This window comes from Prionailurus viverrinus, chromosome F2 (genome assembly GCF_022837055.1).
Source record: "Prionailurus viverrinus isolate Anna chromosome F2, UM_Priviv_1.0, whole genome shotgun sequence".
Lineage (NCBI taxonomy): Eukaryota > Metazoa > Chordata > Mammalia > Carnivora > Felidae > Prionailurus > Prionailurus viverrinus.
Window position 1 is genome coordinate 33,634,323 of NC_062578.1, and position 18,725 is coordinate 33,653,047.

Here is an 18,725-nt window from a genome sequence, read left to right on the forward strand (position 1 = left end):
CCGAAGCTGCTGGCTCCCAGCGCCTCAAGGATCGTATCCCTATTTGCCCCAAGGTCATAGCTCCTAACCTGGCCTGCTAGTCTAGAGCCGGGAACACCGGGCAGTAAGCCCTCGGGGCTGAAGTCCCCGGCGCGGGTGCAGCCGATGGGGCGGGGCGGGAGCACTCGGAGGCCAGGGCTACGATCACAATGGGGACTGGGGATGAAAGGCACCAGGGGCCCGTGTCCGGAGCAGTCCGCGGGGTCGCCAGACTTCGCGCCCAGGAGGGGGGGTGGGGTGCGCGTAGTCCCACCCGGGAGCCTGGGAGCCGCCGCCGCCGCCGCCGCCACGCGCGCGGAGAGCTCGGAGCCTTGTTGCCAGCCCAGGGACCCGGGGCCCGGGCCGCGGGCCGAGGGGAGCCGGGAGGCAAGAGAGGAGGTCCTGAGCCAGCAGAGCCCGCCGAGAGGGCGTTCTCCCCGCCCCTGGTGCCTCGCCCGCCTGGTCCGCCCCGAGCACGGGGAGATCACCTCCACCCGTCACCTCCTCCTCCCCTCGTCCAGGTCCACCCGGGGCTCCCTCCCCCGGGCCGCCCCCGAACACGAAGTTGGCGGGAGCCTATAAAAGCCGGTGACGGCGCGACCCGCGGACACACCGTGCAGGCGCCCGAGCAGCCACTGCTAGACCCGCGCCAACTCCTGCCCTGCCCAGACCAGCGGCGCGACCATGGCCCATCACTGGGGATACGGCAAGCACAACGGTGAGTGCCGGCGGAGGGCGGCGCGGCGGCGGCGCCTGGGGCCCCGATCTTGGCCCGGAGCTTGGCCCCAGCCCCGCAGCGCCCGCACCTGCTGTTTACCGCGGCCAGTGGGAACACCCGAGGCACGATGTGCCCCCCGTGCCCGCCCCGCCCTCTGCTTCCCGGCGCTGGGATGCCCGGTTGCCCCAGCCCCGAGGCCACTGTCGAGGAATCCCCGCGTACGGCGGTGGCGCGCAGGGCCCGAGGGAGGGGGAGCACAGCCTCAGCCTCGGGACTCGAGTTCAGTTGCCCCCGGGTCCCGAACCGGAGGCTATCCTAACCGGCCCTAGGAGGTAGCGAGGAAGGTTTTTTAAGGGGGAGGGAAATGTTAATTGTTGATTGCAGAAAAATTAGGGGACCCCCTTCCCTGCACACACTTCACTCTTAGCACCTGTGGCTAAGGCGCTCAACACGAACTGTCCCGGGGCATTTTCGTGGGCTGGTTTGAATCCATTGCGGTGATTTCTGGGTTCTCTCATCATGTCTCCTCTCCTAAGGTTAGAGGGTCACCAGGAACTCGGTTTTATCATGGCCACTGACCTGGGCTCTCCAGAGCCAGCAGATGCAAGAGAAAGATGTGTCTGGCGCACCTTTCGCATCTAGAGGTGGGATAGGACTTCCCAGGTAGGGGGAATCCTGACCATTAAAAGAGAGGTGCCAGGCCTGAGCAATGACCCTGCCTTTACGTTCAGTAGGAGGACACTAGGGAGGAATCCCGACCTGCCCGAATGTCTTAAATGAGCTTGAATATCCTAAATGCTAACCATGAGCCCCGATGATAGTGTTTGCCCAATTTCAGTTGCCGAATTCAATAAAATGAGCATAAAAATAGCTAATATTTATATGGCCCTCACTCTTTGTTCTATGACCTTTCCATGTATTGATTCCAATTCTCACAAACTCTAGGACGTAGATGTCATTACCCGATAATACAGATGAGGAGACTGAGGCACAAAATAAGTTATTCAGCCGAATGGTGCCACCAAAATTGGAACGGAGCAGATTGGTTCCAGAATCTTTGCCCTTTTCTAGGGATCTGATTGTGCCCTTCCCCACACTGGGGGATTCACACATCTCTCCTCAATGCTAGGACCGGAGCACTGGCATAAGGACTTCCCCATTGCCAACGGAGAGCGCCAGTCTCCTATTGACATCGACACCAAAGCAGCCATTCACGATCCTGGCCTGAAGTCTTTGTTTCCTTCCTACGAGCAAGCGGTTTCTCGGAGGATCATCAACAACGGTCACTCTTTCAACGTGGAATTTGATGACTCCCAGGACAAAGCAGGTCAGTGTTTAAAAAATAACTTGTGTCTCTTACCCAGTAGCTATTTTCCCAGCTTAATGGGAGGAATCAGGAGCAGTGGCTTAATACTCCTGTTTGTCTCCATACTGTAAGATGCCACTCTGCTAATCTTCATTAGGTCCCAGGCTCTGAGAAGTAGGCTAATTACTTTGAAGTGGCCTGGGGCTGTGGCTCCCCTATAAAATTCCTGGTTTCTATGTAGGGCATTGTATAACTGTTATCTGCTTGTGAAAAGTCACAAAAGGCAAGGCCCCCTGGCAGTAAAGATCAGCAACAATGCGATTTGCAAAAACTGAACTTTGGAGATTTTTTCTAAAATATTTTTTTCCAGAATTGATGCCTATTCAATAAAAAAGTACATCTTAGTGCTGTCTTGAAGGTAGCAGTGAGAAGAGTGGAGAAAGCCTCGCTATTTAAAATACTGAAATGAAAAAAAATTAAAAAAATAAAATACTGAAATTTGGAAGCATTGTATTTATGAATGCAAATGTGATAAAGGTGGCAGTGTATCTTGGTATCCACCCAGAAATTCATTCCACAAATGAAGAGGTTTTAGACTTGGTGGGCGGACCTGGCCCATTGCTGACAAAACCAATGACCATAATTTATCTGTAGTAGAGCTGTTTACAGGATGCACTTTGAATGCTTCTTTTTTCTTATTTAGAAATGGGAGAACAATCCCATTCAGACATTGTAGCAGCTTTCTTTGCCCATTGGTTGATTTAATTGCCAGTGCCCTATTTTCGTGAGTGCTTTCCTCTGAAGGTCGTTGAATGAATGGTGCTGCAGACACATGATGTGCGATGGTGGTGTGGGAGCAGGGAGAGCGCAGGGGCAAAAAGAGAAAACAGGAAAACCAAGAAGACATCCCGTAACGCTGTCAAATTTTTGCAGTAATGACCGAGAGTACTAATATAGTGTGTGTAATTATAGCCATTATAGTCCAGTTGACCATTTTTTTTTCAGTAGCTAGCAAATTATTCAGTCCAGTTTGGAAAAAAAAAATTCGCTCCTACCTTCTTTAAATTATTTTTTGATGCTTGGATTTCTGAAATAGTGACTCTGGAAGACAATTTGATGGAGGATAATGTGGAGATCATCTGAGAAATGTTTTCAACTTACCTGTTCCTTTTGTGCACCTCCCCCCAGTACACACACACACACACACACACACACACACACATACACACACACATGCAAACACATATTCTGGCATAATATAATGGCTAATTAGACTTTGATTATTAGATTTAGTAGAGGATGTTCATTGAAGACACTTCAATGATTCTACCTTCCCAAGTAAGCCTTCCACTTCAAAGAAATAATGCTCAAGTGATTAAGCTAAAAATAAGGGAAATTTCTTTCCTTCCTGTAAAGGATACTGCATATTTTGATTATAATATGACTAGGCCATAGTCTTGGTGTTATTGTACATATACAAAGGATGCTACAAAACTCCATGTTTATTTATTTAAAAAAAAAAACTTGAGCTATTTTACTTTAAAAAATTTATTTTAATCTTTATTTATTTTTGAGAGAGAGACAGAGTGTGAGCAGGGGAGGGGCAGAGAGAGAGTGGGAGACGCAGAATCCGAAGCAGGCTCCAGGCTCTGAGCTGTCAGCGCAGAGCCCGACGCCGGGCTCAAACTCATGAACTGTGAGGTCATTGACCTGAGCTGAAGTCAGAAGCTCAACCCACAGAGCCACCTACAGGCGCCCCCGAGCTAGTTCAGTCTTTAGCTATCAACTGTTAAAAAAAGAGACACAGGGACTATATGTTTCAATGTTGCCAGTGAAGTCAGTTTTCAGTGACCCTACTGGCCACCAGTCATATACCTCATTGGATGCCACATAGAAATTGGGTGCTTATTTGGAGTGACGGGGAAACAAATGTCTAGCAAATAGAACCGGATGAGATAATTCCTTACAAATTTGATCATGAAATAATTATTTCAGTAATATATTATTACTGGAAAGTGGATTTCGACATTGAGTCTAGCAACTGTGAACATACAAATGGGTCAGGTAGCCGTGGATTCAAGTTCCAGCTCTTCCACTAACTAGCTCAGTGGCGCTGGGAACAATAGCAACTTAGTGTCTCTAATTTTTAGTTTTCTTAACTGCAAAATTGGAGAAGCAGTAGTATCTACCACAAAGGAAAGATTAAATGGGACGGTAGATAGAAAGCACCTTAGCCCAGCACTTGGCACGTTACGATTCTCCAACAAGTGACCATTGCTGTTTTCATGTCGACACACCGGTCGACTGCTTTTATTAGGCAATTGCTGTAGCGATCACCTGTGGTAAGATTACTGAAGAAAGTTTTTAATGAACTGGAAGATTACCTGCCACCACCTGATGGGATTTAAAATTTTTATTTTTATATTTTCCTCAACATTCCATTTATCATATTAAAGTATGTACTGATTTTATATGTGATATTATTATATAGTTACATGTTTTAGCACGGAAATGACAAGTTCTGATGGATTTCTAAATAAGCAGTAACTGATTAGAGAGCTGTTTAAAACTGCTTCTCCTGGTGAGTAACACATATATTATTAAAGCCATGTTTAGATTGTGAGAACAGTGGTTTTGATAGGGTCTTAAACCCATGCCTTTAGAGACACATGCATTATTCACTTAGTTCTTATGAAAACAAAACAAAACAAACAAAACAAAACAACAACAAAAACCCATTCCTAACACCAGTTAAATGCATGAAGGCAGGTAGAGGTCTAGTCTCCTTCCTGTATCCCTAGATTTCACGCTGGGGATACCTGAAGTATAAAGACACAGAAACAGCAGTGACAGCTGACAGCGATTTTGGTAAGTGCAACAAGGACATATAATCCAAGGAACTATGGAAATGTGAAAGAGACTTAGGAGTCGTTCTGTGTAAGTCAGGAAATACTTTCCAGGGTAAATAAAACTTATGCTGAGGCTTGAACTTGGAGGAGACTCCAGGCAAAGAGAAGTAGGAAAGACCAGGGGATTTGAGAGAGAACAGTATGTGCTCTGACGGGCAAGGAGGTGCCATAAAAACAAGGAAGAGTTAATGTTAGAAAGGCTTGCTCTCCTTTATGTATGAATGATCCCTTTGTAACTTTGCCCATACCTCTTCAACACTGTCAGTTGTTTGGGTTAAACCAGGAAGCAAATTTTTTTCCAGGATGTAGAATATATTAAAATGTTGGCATTAAGGAAAAACAGAATAAATCAAACAATCATACCATGCAGAGAAGCACCCTTTAGATTTTTTAAAAAAAGAATCCTAGACTCTCAAGTTAGAACGAATGATGGAGATACTCTAGTCAAATTCACTTAAAATAATTATGAGAAAACAGAATGCTAAGGAGTTTAACTTGCTAGTCCCTTCTAATTTGTTGGGATGAGTCTAAATGACCATCACTTAAAAATAAAAGTTGAGTAAGAATCTTTGAATGATAACCACAATTAATATTTAGTGTATATGTACCATGTTTTAAAAAATTGATATGCTTTTCTATACACTGAAGTCTAAAAAAAATTCATTCATTTTGGTCACTCAATATTTTATTTTATTTTTTGGTCATTCAATATTTTGAATCAACAACTTAACATCTCTTTTTGTTAAGAGTTATTTTCATGGTATTAACATTTTTAGATATCTTTTACCTCTTGTTTTCTACATCTATATGCTTCAGTTCCTTTTACTGATTTGTTTATTTATTTTTTTCTACCTCAGTGAGATTTCAGCCTTCTAGAACTTCTCATAGATTTAAGTTTTCAAATATCCTGAATATTATCTTATCTGATACTAGAGTATCACTAACTGAGCTGGTTGAGTTTATTATGTTTATGTTTAGTATGTTTAGTATGTTTAAGCTTGAAAGAATTCTTTTTAATGTTTATTTATTTTTGAGAGAGACAGAGACAGAATGCGAGTGGGTTAGGGGCAGAGAGAGGGAGACACCGAATCCGAAGCAGGCTCTGAGCCGTCAGCACAGAGCCCGACATGGGGCTCGAACTCACGAGCTGTGAGATCATGACCTGAGCCGAAGTCAGTTGCTCAACCGACTGAGCCACCCAGCTGCCCTGAGAGAATTCTTTTTAGGTGTGGAGTTAATAAAATAAAAATGTGGAGTTAATAGCTTTAACTAAAAGTTCTCATCAATCTTCTAAATTCCTTTAACAATAAACCACCTTAAATTAATGAAAAATTGCTAATCCTGTTGGTCTTTTAAAAAACTTATTAAAAAATAACTCTCCCTGCTTGCATTCTTTTATTACTAGCTTTATCTGGGAGAAAAGAATACTAGTCAAATTATTAACTTCTGCTAACTCATTAACTTTTATTAATGAGTTTAAAACTCTCCTGCTTTCTTGCAATGTTAGATGCAAATATTGAAAAACCAATGCCTGAAATTATTGAGCCAATCCATATACAACTGTCATATAATTTCTCTTCTTTAGAAATTGATATATTTTTATCTGTCTATATTATTTCAAGAAAAAAGGAAGGAAATGAACAATTTATCTGTGCTCATTTCAGGCAGACCACTGTCTCTATGACAATAGAACTCCATACATGAGTCTTGCTTGATTTTCAAGGACTTGCTTTTGAAGCTTTAATATTGTCCTTCCGTGAATAATTTTAAATTAAAAGGAATCAGAGCAGCAACAAGTGAAAGGGTTCGTTGTGCATACTGTTAATGGTGTAAGAGAAACCTAAGTATTTATAAAACTGACCAAAACATTCTAAATACTGTATTTTTTTTTTTAACGTTTATTTATTTTTGAGACAGAGAGAGTCAGAGCATGAACGGGGGAGGGTCAGAGAGAGAGGGAGATACAGAATCTGAAACAGGCTCCAGGCTCTGAGCGGTCAGCACAGAGCCCGACACGGGGCTGGAACTCACGGACCGCGAGATCGTGACCTGAGCCGAAGTCGGACGCTTAACCGACTGAGCCACCCAGGCACCCCTAAATACTATATTTAATTATATTCATGTCAAAAGAGTTTCCTTTGTTTTGTTTTTTTTTTTTACTCTCCTATAATTTCCATATACACAAAACTAAAAAATCCTGTCCTTTTGATTTTTTTTTTCCAGTTGTTTGGTTCATCTTTTTATTGCCAACAGGTATTTCTTAGTGGATTATATTTAGTGGGGTCTTCAAAAAGCATTTATTAAATGAACACACACACATACCTAACATCAAATTTTCAAAAAATACCCTATTGCTATATATATTTTTTAAGTTGATTTATTTTGAGAGAGAGAGAGAGAATGAACAGGGGAGGGGCAGAGAGAGAAAGAGAGAGAAACCGAAGCAGGCTCCACGCTGTCAGTGCAGCGCTCTACTCAGGACTTGAACCTGAGCCGAAATCAAGAGTCAGATGCTTAACTGACTGAGCCACCCAGGTACAACCCCCCCCCCCCCCCGCCATTGCTGTATTATATGTTCTAGTACAACTTCCATTTTCCATAGTTCATACAGTAGAAGGGAAAACTGAAGTGGTGCTTTACCCTTTTAAAATCCAGAGCCTTTTCCCTGTTGCCTGACAAAAACTGTGGAGCATCTATTCTTAGACTTTGATCTGTACCAGAATCATCTCACTGTTCCTTCTGAAAATATCGGTCATTAAAGTCAGCATCTGGCTTGGGCATCTGCATTTTAACAGATGATCCCGATTCACATAGAAATCTGAGGACCAGAGATATGGAAGGTGCCTTGAATATTTTCTATTTGTTTTACAGCATTTAAGAGGTCTTAAAGAGAAATAAAATGCTGTTCCATGTTTACTGGCTCATGTTTTCTATTCTTTGGGGCTATCATCTTGTCTACTTTCTTTGTCTTTGAAATCAATACATTCTTAACTTGATGCTCCTAAAAATCCACCCCCCTCCCCTTAATACCTCCCTCCATCCATTTTAGTTAAACCACAGATCCTAGGTATTGTTTTTACTCTCATATAATTTCCATGTACCAGAAACTAAAAACTTCTGTTCCCTTGATTTTTAGTTGTTGTTTACTTTAGTGTAAGTGACAGCTAAACATCTCACTATTTTAAAAGAAATAAAGTGTGGGGACTTTTTCTTCATTCATTTTCTTCATTTTAGTTGTAAACTCCAGGATTATTGACTACTGCTTCAAAAGCAAAATAGTAATGCGTAATTTAATGAAGATTGTTTATCTCCTGGAAATGCTGCATTTTTAGTAGACTTAGTCATGTACTTCATTAGTAAGAGATCCCTTAAATTTGCATTTTAAAGATTATTAGAAATGGTTTATTTGTATTTTTGATTTAAGAGAGATTATTGATATTCGTTAAGATGTTTACTTTGTTATTTGGATACATTTTATGTTAAGTAATAATAAAGGGAGTAGGAAGAAAAAAATTAAAAATGTTAAATTTTCAGTTTTTAATTTGTATAGTCTTGTATATTATTGGACTGGATGTCTTAATTTTCACAAATAACATAGTTTACGTAATTTCTCTAAGTAATATGTATAAGGAAGACAGATTAGAATGTATTTAGTACTTATTTTGTGTTTTATATATGTAGTATGTATAACTGATGGCTGATCATGAAAATTAAAATTGGCTAGAGCCCTTGGTGTTGAGATTTGGATTTAAATTAAGTTTTGGGAATTTTGAAAAGATATTGTGGTAGAAAATTTATGTCTCTCTGTCCCTTGTGGAATACATTTCCGTGATACAATAAATCATGGACTCTTCAGAGCCCTCACTAACATAGCTGGATTTTAAAGAGGAAAAATATACGCAGTCAGCAGTTTCTGCTACTTTTAAAAATTATTTTTGCATCAGACAGACAGACTTCGTTTTAAACTTGGATCGTTCAGAAAATGGTATGTAGCAATCAAAATAAGTATATAAATAAGTAGATCTGGAAAAAGTGCAAGCTCCCTATTTTTCAACCAAATGTCTTTTTTATGTTGCACATAAGATATATGCTGCCTTTATTAGAGTTTGTGGCAATTTATTACTGTAACCATGTTTTGGGGACGACTTCATTAACTAAATTCTGCGCTAAGGATTTGTTGAAATAACCAACTCCCGAAGTAGACCAGAAATGTTTCTTTTTGTAGCAACTAAATTTTAAGAATTTAATAACCTCTCCTAGGTACAAGGGCTTCTAATCTACATGGCAACATAGTTTTATTTTAACAGGAGCTAAAACAGGTGTCTGGTAATAACAGGTTAGCACTGAGTATGTTTAATCATTGAACCAAGAATCTTTTTCTCTTTCTTTCTTTCTTTCTTTCTTTCTTTCCTTCTTTTGTTCTTTTCTTTCTTTCTTCCTTCCTTTCTTTCTTTCTTTCTTCATTTCTTTCTTCATTTCTTTCTTTCTGTAGTATTAGCAAAGCTTGTTTAATAAAAGCTCATATACATTCTTGACTAATTCTAAATCTTCTCTGAAATAAGTAAATTAAGATGGAATGTTAAGATCTGCAAGGGAGTGAATAAGAATATGAAACAGCAATAAGTTTTATTATTTTTAAAATTGAAGATTCTGATATTGTTCACAAGGGGAAAGAGATACATTTAGGAAGATAAGTTATCTTGATGCTTAATATGGTTTTATTTAATTTATTTTGCTACTCGGTAGAACTAGTGATGTTACAGAGGGCATTTGCTTTTTATGATCAGCCAGTTGGTAGCTTTAAAAAGTTATTATGAAGGAATTATTTCAGTACCAGCTTATTTCATGAACAAATATTTTGTTTTAAGAATATATTATTATGAAAAATGGAATTTTTTATTTTGAAAAAGTCTTGTGGGGGGTGCGGATAAGGCTAATTATTTCTTTACAGAATTATCAGATAAAAAAAAACTTTAACAATAATTCATTAAATTTCAAGAGATGTGATTTTATCAGAGTGTACCCAAATTGATGTTTCTTAGCAGATCTGTGATGTAACATCGTTTACATAATTGGTTCTTCCCCTCTCCCCCGCCCCTTGGCCTATTGTAAGGCAGTGCTGGGGACCAGAGGTTGTATCAGGAGCTAAGAAGGGCCTAAATATCTTCCAGCCAGCTCTGTTTTTTACTTTGGATAGATGGATGGCTGTTGCCAGCATTTATGCATACTTAGGTGAAATTAAGCAAACTTGACTCTACAGACTTTGTTGCTTTGTTTTGCAAAGCCAGAGTAAGTTTGGGCTCATTGTTGTATAGAATTATAATCCAAAGCTAATAAAATGCACTTATAGCAACAGATGTTTTAATCCTAGTTCTAGAGAAATAAAATTTGAAGTTGGAGAACGAATCTAATTTTAAAAGCTTTTAAATATATTGGTAAGTTTCATGAATATATACAAGTTAACAAGGTTTTATGGAGAGGCTGGGGGAAACTGATTTCCTACTATTTTAATTCTCTCTAATACACAACTCCGTATCTACAGATAGACTGTACTGGAGATGACATCCAGTCATATTCTTCTGTCTCGTGCTTTACTCTAACAAAGTTATATTAATACCAGAATAATAGAATCATAAGACAGTTATTAAAGTTAGAATTTTAAGTTTTTGGAGGCAACAGAGTACTATGTGCTCTGTTAGGTGATCAATAAATTTTTAGTGAAGTGATAAACAATTGAATGGATCCACTTTACAGATGAGGAAATTAAGATCAGAAAGGTTCGATGAAACATTTTAATGGGATAAAGCTAGTTAGTAGCAGTGAAAGTCCAAATTCTGAAGAATTTGGGAAGCCAGGGTAAGGAAAATTGGGTTTTATACTAAGATCAATGGAATGCTGATTGTTTCACAAATTCTGGCATCTGGGGTTAGCAAAGCAGATGGTAGGGCAGTCATGGGGCTGTGGAGAAGAGAGCTTCCCATGTTTTCTGGAGTGTGCCACAGACCTGCATCGACAAGCAGATACAAGGGCACCTCCCCAGTCATTCACAGAGGACTTAATAATTCCACTTAAGACTTCCTCTCTCTGAACCAGAACCTGTGAGTCCAAACAAACCCAGAAGAGAAGTTATCACTGTGCTCAGAAAACAGATGGGAAAAGTACCCACCTTCAAGCCAACACAAGTGAGGAGAAAAGCCAGTTGAGATGATTTTGTTCAGCCCTGTAGACTAAACTTGAGTCTGGATTTAATTTTCACAAGTGAAAATGTTGCTACAGGCATAAATTTAGAATTATGCAACAGGATTGAATTACATTATAATATTTAGTAGTGTGTGTTTCATGTGCATATGTACATATACGTGTGTATATACATGTGATTTTGTGTATGTTGTGTGTATGTATATACATTCATACACTGATACTCATATACACATAGGCACATGTATAATATACATATATCATACATATACATATTTTTTACATTTTAGTGCTGAAAGGAGGACCCCTCACTGGCACATACAGATTGATTCAGTTTCACTTTCACTGGGGTTCGTCTGATGGACAAGGATCTGAGCATACTGTGGATAAAAAGAAATATGCTGCAGAGGTAAGATATGCTTTTTTGCCTTCCAGGGAAAAATGTAAATTGATTTTCAGCATTAATTTCAAAAACATAGTTTTGTAAATTCGACTCAAACTAAGCGAACCACTTTTTTTCTTTTTACAAAGGACCTTCACATCTGCTTCTTATAACTTTTATTTGTGATATTACAACTAATGCTGCAAAACATTCTCTGCTACACTCAAGGACATCGTTTGCAAAAACTTAAATGAATTCAAATTGGAGGATCCTGTTTTAACATAAATCTAAAAATAGCATTTGTGTCTTTCCTCAAAAATATGTAACTCTTTGTCTGAGAGTTGACGAAGTCACTTGCTGTTATGTCAAATAGTGGATAATTAGGATGAAAATGAAAGAAAAGCTTATATTTTAAATTACCCACATTTTCCCTTTCTTCAGTAACCTTTAGTTGTAAAGAAAGGATCACTGGGTACAATCGGCAGATTTTATGATGTATATCATTTCTTGTGGTTTTGTCTCCAGATAACATTTGGAGGATTAATGATGTATATCATTCATTATGGTTTTGTCTCCGACTGCTTTAGCTTCACTTGGTTCATTGGAACACCAAATATGGGGATTTTGGAAAAGCTGTGCAGCAACCTGATGGACTGGCTGTTTTGGGTATTTTTTTAAAGGTTAGTTGATGGCCCAATTCTTTTTTTCCCTGTTTTTGTGAAAGGTTAACCAGACAGAACATTCATAATAAACAGGACATTCTGCAAAGAGCCCAAGGAATGCCTTTGGCGCCAAAATATTTTCAGGCTTATGTCCCCCTTCATATCTGCTAGTAGCTCTAGAGATGGAGGGCAAAAATCAAAACAAAAACAAAACAAACAATCCAAGAGGTATTAGTTAGGTGCTATTTAGATGTAAATGTGAAGGATGTATACATGCGAAATGTAAAATGAGAAAGAGGTATACTTCAGATGACTGCTGGCTTTTATTTATTTTTATTTATTTATTTTTTAAATTGTCTTTTAACGTTTATTTATTTTTGAGACAGAGAGAGACAGAGCATGAATGGGGGAGGGTCAGAGAGAGGGAGACACAGAATCTGAAACGGGCTCCAGGCTCTGAGCCGTCAGCACAGAGCCCGCCCGACGCGGGGCTGGAACTCACGGACCGCGAGATCATGACCTGAGCCGAAGTGGGCCGCTTAACCGACTGAGCCACCCAGGCGCCCCTGGTTTTTATTTTAAAATTCACCCTTAACTAGACAGTAGTGTTTCATGACAGGTAAAGCTAAATTTAGATCAAGTTTTGGAGGGCTCAAGGGCAGTGACTCAATATTGGAGAATTTCAGGCAACAGTGGGGCATACAGTTTGAGCTGACCTCTAGACAGCCGTAAAGCAAGTTGAGAAAAGTCTGGGTTGGAGATTCATGGGGCCTGACATCATATGTCAAGGTAGAAGCTACAAGTGAATATGAAATCATCCAAGGAAAGCACCAAGAGGGAGATGATAAAGCTGCTAATCATGCAGTCCTGAGAAACTGCAGAATGTAAGACGTTTAAGGCAGTGGGAAAAATGGTATTAAAAGACTAAAAAGGAATACAGAAGTCAAGGGAGATTGCTGAGGCTGGAGGGCAGAGGGAAAGCCAAAGGAGGAGAGAATTTCAAAAAGGAGAGAAGTCAATAGTATAAAATCCTGCAAGATTAAGGTTGAACAGTGTTCCTTGCTTTGGCAGTTAGAGGTCAGTTGGAGGTCACTAGTGACATTTGAGAGAGTACATTCAGGGGACTGGGCGGTGGCGGGGGGGGAAGCAGAAAGAAGTCAGTGACAGTAGGGAAGTTCATGGTGCCAATGTGATCAAAGTAAGATGGATGGGTGGCATGTACCAGTGGTAGACTTTGGTTCATCGTTTGGAAACCTTTTATGGTAGAGCTGCCCAAATCAAAACTGATGTAATACCAACCAGATTATGGTGCCTTGTACATTATGTTTTCCTATAGATTGGTGATGCCAACCCGGGCCTACAAAAAGTCCTTGATGCACTGGACTCCATTAAAACAAAGGTACAGTTGCATTTTCTGCCACCTCGATAGAGTACCTATGTTTTATATCCCACTGGTTTTAGGAAATTCTTTTGATCAAATTGAATAGTCTCAGTTTGACATGTGGTGTTTGGATGAACGGTTAATGAAGGTAAAATGTTGCTTATATATTCATGTAACTTTTCTTTATCCAAAAGTTGATTCTAATTCTAGTATAATTTTAATCTTGCCTTTATTTAATCTTGTTTCCCCATCATTTGAACATTCATATATAAGAGTCAGAGAATCTCATGACTGAAAGGAAACTGAAAGATCATCTGGTCAAATTATTGACTCATTCACACAGCAGGTATTTGTTAAGTACTTGCTCCATTTCAGTCACTTGGTTGATATAGGAGATACAATGCTGAGCATGAAGACTAATCCATCCCAAGTTTAAATTCTACAGCACAGCCATGTTTAGGTCATTGAACATCTGCTAAATACAATCCCCAGTGGCAGGCCTGGCTTCAGAAAGCTCATCTTCACTGAAGTCATGTTTATCTTCTGAAATGCTCACTTGTTACTCCTATCTGACCCCTTTGAATGATGGAGAATAAACCTGATTCAAAAACACTAATTGGAAAAGATATGTACCTTCACATTAACTGCAGCATTATTTATAATAGCCAAGATACAGAAATAGCCCAGTGTCCAACAATGGATGAATGGATAAAGAAATGTAGATTATATGTACACAGTGGAATATTTCCAGTCCTAAAAAAGAAGGAAATCTTGCTGTTTACGACAGTATGGATGGACCTTGAGGGCATTAAGTTAAGTGAAATGAGTCAGATAGTGAAAGACAAATATCATATGATCTCACTTATATGCGGAATCTGAAAAATAAACAAATAAACAAACTAAAAACCAATGAGTGCATAGACACAAAACAGATTGGGCGTTATCAGAGGTTGGGGGAAGTGGTTGAAGGGGGTCAAAAGGTACAAACTTCCAGTTATAAAATAAATAAGTTTTGGAGATAAAATGTACAGCATAGCAACTGTTGTTACTACTACTGCATTGCATATTTGAAAGTTGCTAAGAGAGTAGATCTTCAAAGTTCTCATCATAAGAGAAAAAAATTAGTAACCAGGCATAGTAATGGATGTTAACTAGACTTATTGTGTTGATCATTTTGCAATATATGCAAATATCAAATCATTATGCTGTGCACCTGAAGCTAATATATTATGTATTAATTATACCTCACAAAATGAAAAACCTGATCCTCTTTTTTTTTTTTTTTTTTTTTTGAGAAAGAATCTTAAGCAGGCTCCACACTCAGCTCAGAGCCCAACACTGAGCTCCATCCCACAATCCTGGGATCATGACCTGAGCTGAAATCAAGAGCGGGTTGCTCAACTGAGCTGCCCAGGAGCCCGGATCTTTCTTTCTTTTGAACCTATTTTCTCTAATAGGGTTTTGCCTACTGAGGCTAGTTATCTTTTGTTCGCTTTATTCTCTTAGGACAGTTTTCTCTCTTTGTAACAACTTTGTCCCTCTGCTTGTAACTCATTGCTGTTTGCATCTGTTGCTTTAAAAGTGTAGTGTCCAGAAAAGAAAGCAGTTATTCAGTTCTGATCCAGCCATCAGGTATGATAGCAAGGCAATTACCTCCTCGTTAAGGATACTCTATTTTGGTGACAGCAGCCTCAAATTTGCATTATTTTAGTGGCAGCAATTTCACTTTAAATACTGGATGTGATCAGTTAATAACTTGAAGGAAATTATAAGGGATAATTATGGAGGACAAGATGAGAATGGACATGTGAAAATAGTATCGTCAGGTTCCCTTGCTCATATCTGCTCGTCTGTATTTCCAAGTCAAATGTCATCTGTTAATTTCTTTTTATTTCGTTTTCTGGTGAATATGGGACCTCTCTTAAAAGAGGGGGGCGGAGGGGCGCCTGGGTGGCTCAGCTGGTTAAGCGTCCAACTTGAACTCAGGTCTTGATCTCATGGTTTATGAGTTCGAGCCCCGCATCAGGCTGTGTGCTGACAGCTCAGAGCCTGGAGCCTGCTTCAGATTCTGTGTCTCCCTCTCTGCCCCTCCCTTACTCATTCTCTCTCTCTCTCTGTCTGTCTCTCTCTCTCAAAAAACACATTAAAAAAAGTTTTCTGGCAACCAGAAGGGAGTATTTGTTTCCTGCCTTCCTCCCACTCTGATCACGACACATAACCTGTGTGTTTGCCTAATTCCAGGGTAAGAGTGCTGACTTCGCTAACTTTGACCCTCGTGTCCTCCTTCCGGAAAGCTTGGACTACTGGACCTACCCAGGCTCCTTGACCACTCCTCCTCTTCTGGAATGTGTGACCTGGATCCTGCTCAAGGAGCCCATCAGCGTTAGCAGTGAGCAGGTCGGTTTCCTAAAGTGAGGGAGAGCATTTCATCCAGACAGAGGAGCTTGGCTTTTGGATTTGGACAGACCCAGGGTTTACGGGCTTAATCCTGCTCTTGATGCTTCTAGCTGTGGAACTAGTGTCTATAGCAGTGTGTAGCTGATAAACAGCTTTTGAGAAATATTTGCTGTTATTAGCCATAACTTTAGGCAGTGTTTACTCTGTGAAGTTGGGTGATCCTGGGGATTAAATGAGAAGGGTATCTGTCACTTAATAAATGCTTTTATGGAAACTGCGAGGAAACTGAGGCCCAGGACAATGAGATTTCATACTCAAGGTTACACAGATATCAGTGGTAACTCCCCGCCGATTACTCACGTAAGAGCTTGCTGCAGTTCTTTTTGTATCAGAATACCTTTCTGAATTCTGACAAAAGTAAAAGCCATGCTTTGCAGAAAAAAGTATCAAAAACTCACTCCAGGTTGCTTTAACAACCTTTAACACAGACTCTTACTTCTCCCATACAATATAGTTTATGCAATTCAAGTTATTAATGCAGCTTCGAAGTCGCCAATAGTACCCACTGTCTGTCTCTATTCCCACACAGCTGAAATGTAGAAAATGGACATTCCTCAGTAGGATCCACAAGGACTTGGATCCTGAGTAATTTGATGTTACAGTAGCTGAGGGATAATTACTGGACCAAAGAGATCAGGTTACAGGCTGTTGATTTGTGGGCTGTTTTATTACTGCCCAAACAATCCTTCTTCATTTAGATCAAGACTTGCTTAGGAAAAGGGAAGTACCCCTTTGCACAGGTAACCTCAAAGAAGTAGGAGGCTGGTTGAGGCCTGCCTGTTTCACATCGTTGGGCCAGGGAGCTAAAGGTTAAAAGGGAATAAAGATCAGTCAATGTCAAGGATTTCCCAGATTGGGAAAATTCATTTATGTGTTTCTATACATTTAAGCAAAGATACCAGCCCTCACTTATCCCCTGGGGCTTGCAGATCCTGGGTCACTTTAGGTCACCTTCCCTGGGGCAGAAAACAGAACTCTAATTGGGATCTAAAATTTCTGTTAGTATTTTACATCTCAGAAGTGTTTTATAGGCTTTTGATGTTTGATTTTAAAATTTAAAGAGGGAAAAAACAAGCTCACTGAAAATTTCCTTCCAAATGACACCAACAATCTTGTGTGCATTTTCTAGAAATTGATTTGTTATCTAAAAGCATAGGGATATAGGAGCACCTGAATGGGTCAGTCACTTGAGCATCCAACTTGGGCTCAGGTGGTGATCTCATGGTTCGTGAGTTCAAGCCCACATCAGGCTTGCTGCTCTCTGCACAGAGCTCGCTTCAGATCCTCTGCCCCCCTTTCTGTGCCCCTCCCCCACTTGCACTCTCTCAAAAATAAATACAACATTTAAAGTAAAATAAAAGTATACACGTATGTTTATGTGATTATACATTTATTGAGAATCAAAGTGAAGTTTAATATTGGAAAATGCATTTCAGGGTATAACGCAAGCACATAAATGAATATTGTGAAACTTGGACTTTTAGTTTTTTAATATTTTATTTTGCCTTTTAGATGCTGAAATTCCGTAAGCTTAATTTCAATAAGGAGGGCGAACCAGAAGAACTGATGGTTGACAACTGGCGCCCAGCTCAGCCGCTGAACAACAGAAAAATTGCTTCCTTCAAATAAGATGATCCCGGAGCCCAGGACCAAAGAATGGACCTCTGGGTTTCCCTTTAGCTAAGCACAAATCTACCTTGTTGAATTGGACCTTGGCTGCTTTGCATCTGGTTTTCTAGACCTTTCATTTCTCACCTGATGTGCTTATTAGTAAAATGTGAAGAACCTGACCAGGTGTCATCCTTGACAGAATTGCTGTGACGGGTGCTTTGCTTATGGTAGTAGCCTTTCTGTAGTGGAGAATATAGTTCAAGGAATAGGGGAAAAAATACCTTGACTTTGTTCATAGAACAGAGGGTGATGAGCATTGACAATTGTTCACAAAAATGCTAGTTTTAAAGCATAGGAAAATAGAATGAGTGCAAATCCCTATCATGAGATAAATTGAGCTATGTAATGTAAATCAGGTAAAATAGTCATGATTCTGTGTAATGTGAATCAGATAAAATAAATGTTCATGATTCCAAGATGTTATATTAATGAGCAAATTTTAAATTCTTATATATTTGTAGCAATGTTAAATATGAATTATGTTGTAATTTAGTGACTTTTGAATTACAGAGATATAAATGAAGTATTATCTGTAAAATTGGTATAATTATAGTTGTGATACAGAGTATATTTCCATTCAAATAATATATCATAACTTAATAAATATTGTATTTTAGATATATTCTCTAATAAAATCTGGACTTTAATTTGGAGCTATTTTATTTCCTGCTGGGCAATATGTAATAATGGAAAAGCAAATGTGTACTTTTAGGTTTATTTATTTTTTGAGAGAGAGAGAGACAGCGCGCATGAGCAAGGGGAGGGGCAAAAGAATCTATGCTGTTAACCCAGAGCCCAACGTAGGGCTCGAACCCACAAACCGTGAGATCATGACCTAAGCCGAAACCAAGAGCTGGACACTTAACTGAGCTACCCAGGTGTGCAGAGCAAATGTGTACTTTTATAACTTATATTAATTCATTAATAATAAGCTACTCATAACTGTAGGAGTTTTCATAAAAGAAAAAACTTGGAAGGTCTTTTACTATTTGCCAAGTGCTGTTTTAAGTGCTTTCTGAACAC

The 18,725-nt window shown here is 39.7% G+C and overlaps 1 protein-coding gene across 1 annotated transcript; it reads left to right on the forward strand.

Annotated features, from left to right (window-relative positions):
- Nucleotides 1–545: 545 nt before the first annotated feature.
- Nucleotides 546–18,295, forward strand: CA2 (carbonic anhydrase 2). Its single transcript, XM_047842930.1, has 7 exons — nucleotides 546–736; nucleotides 1,866–2,063; nucleotides 11,440–11,558; nucleotides 12,119–12,211; nucleotides 13,530–13,592; nucleotides 15,816–15,971; nucleotides 17,544–18,295. Exons 1-7 carry the CDS (start codon nucleotides 703–705, stop codon nucleotides 17,658–17,660), a joined length of 780 nt encoding a protein of 259 aa, XP_047698886.1. The 5' UTR covers nucleotides 546–702; the 3' UTR covers nucleotides 17,661–18,295.
- The last annotated feature ends 430 nt before the right edge of the window (nucleotides 18,296–18,725 follow it).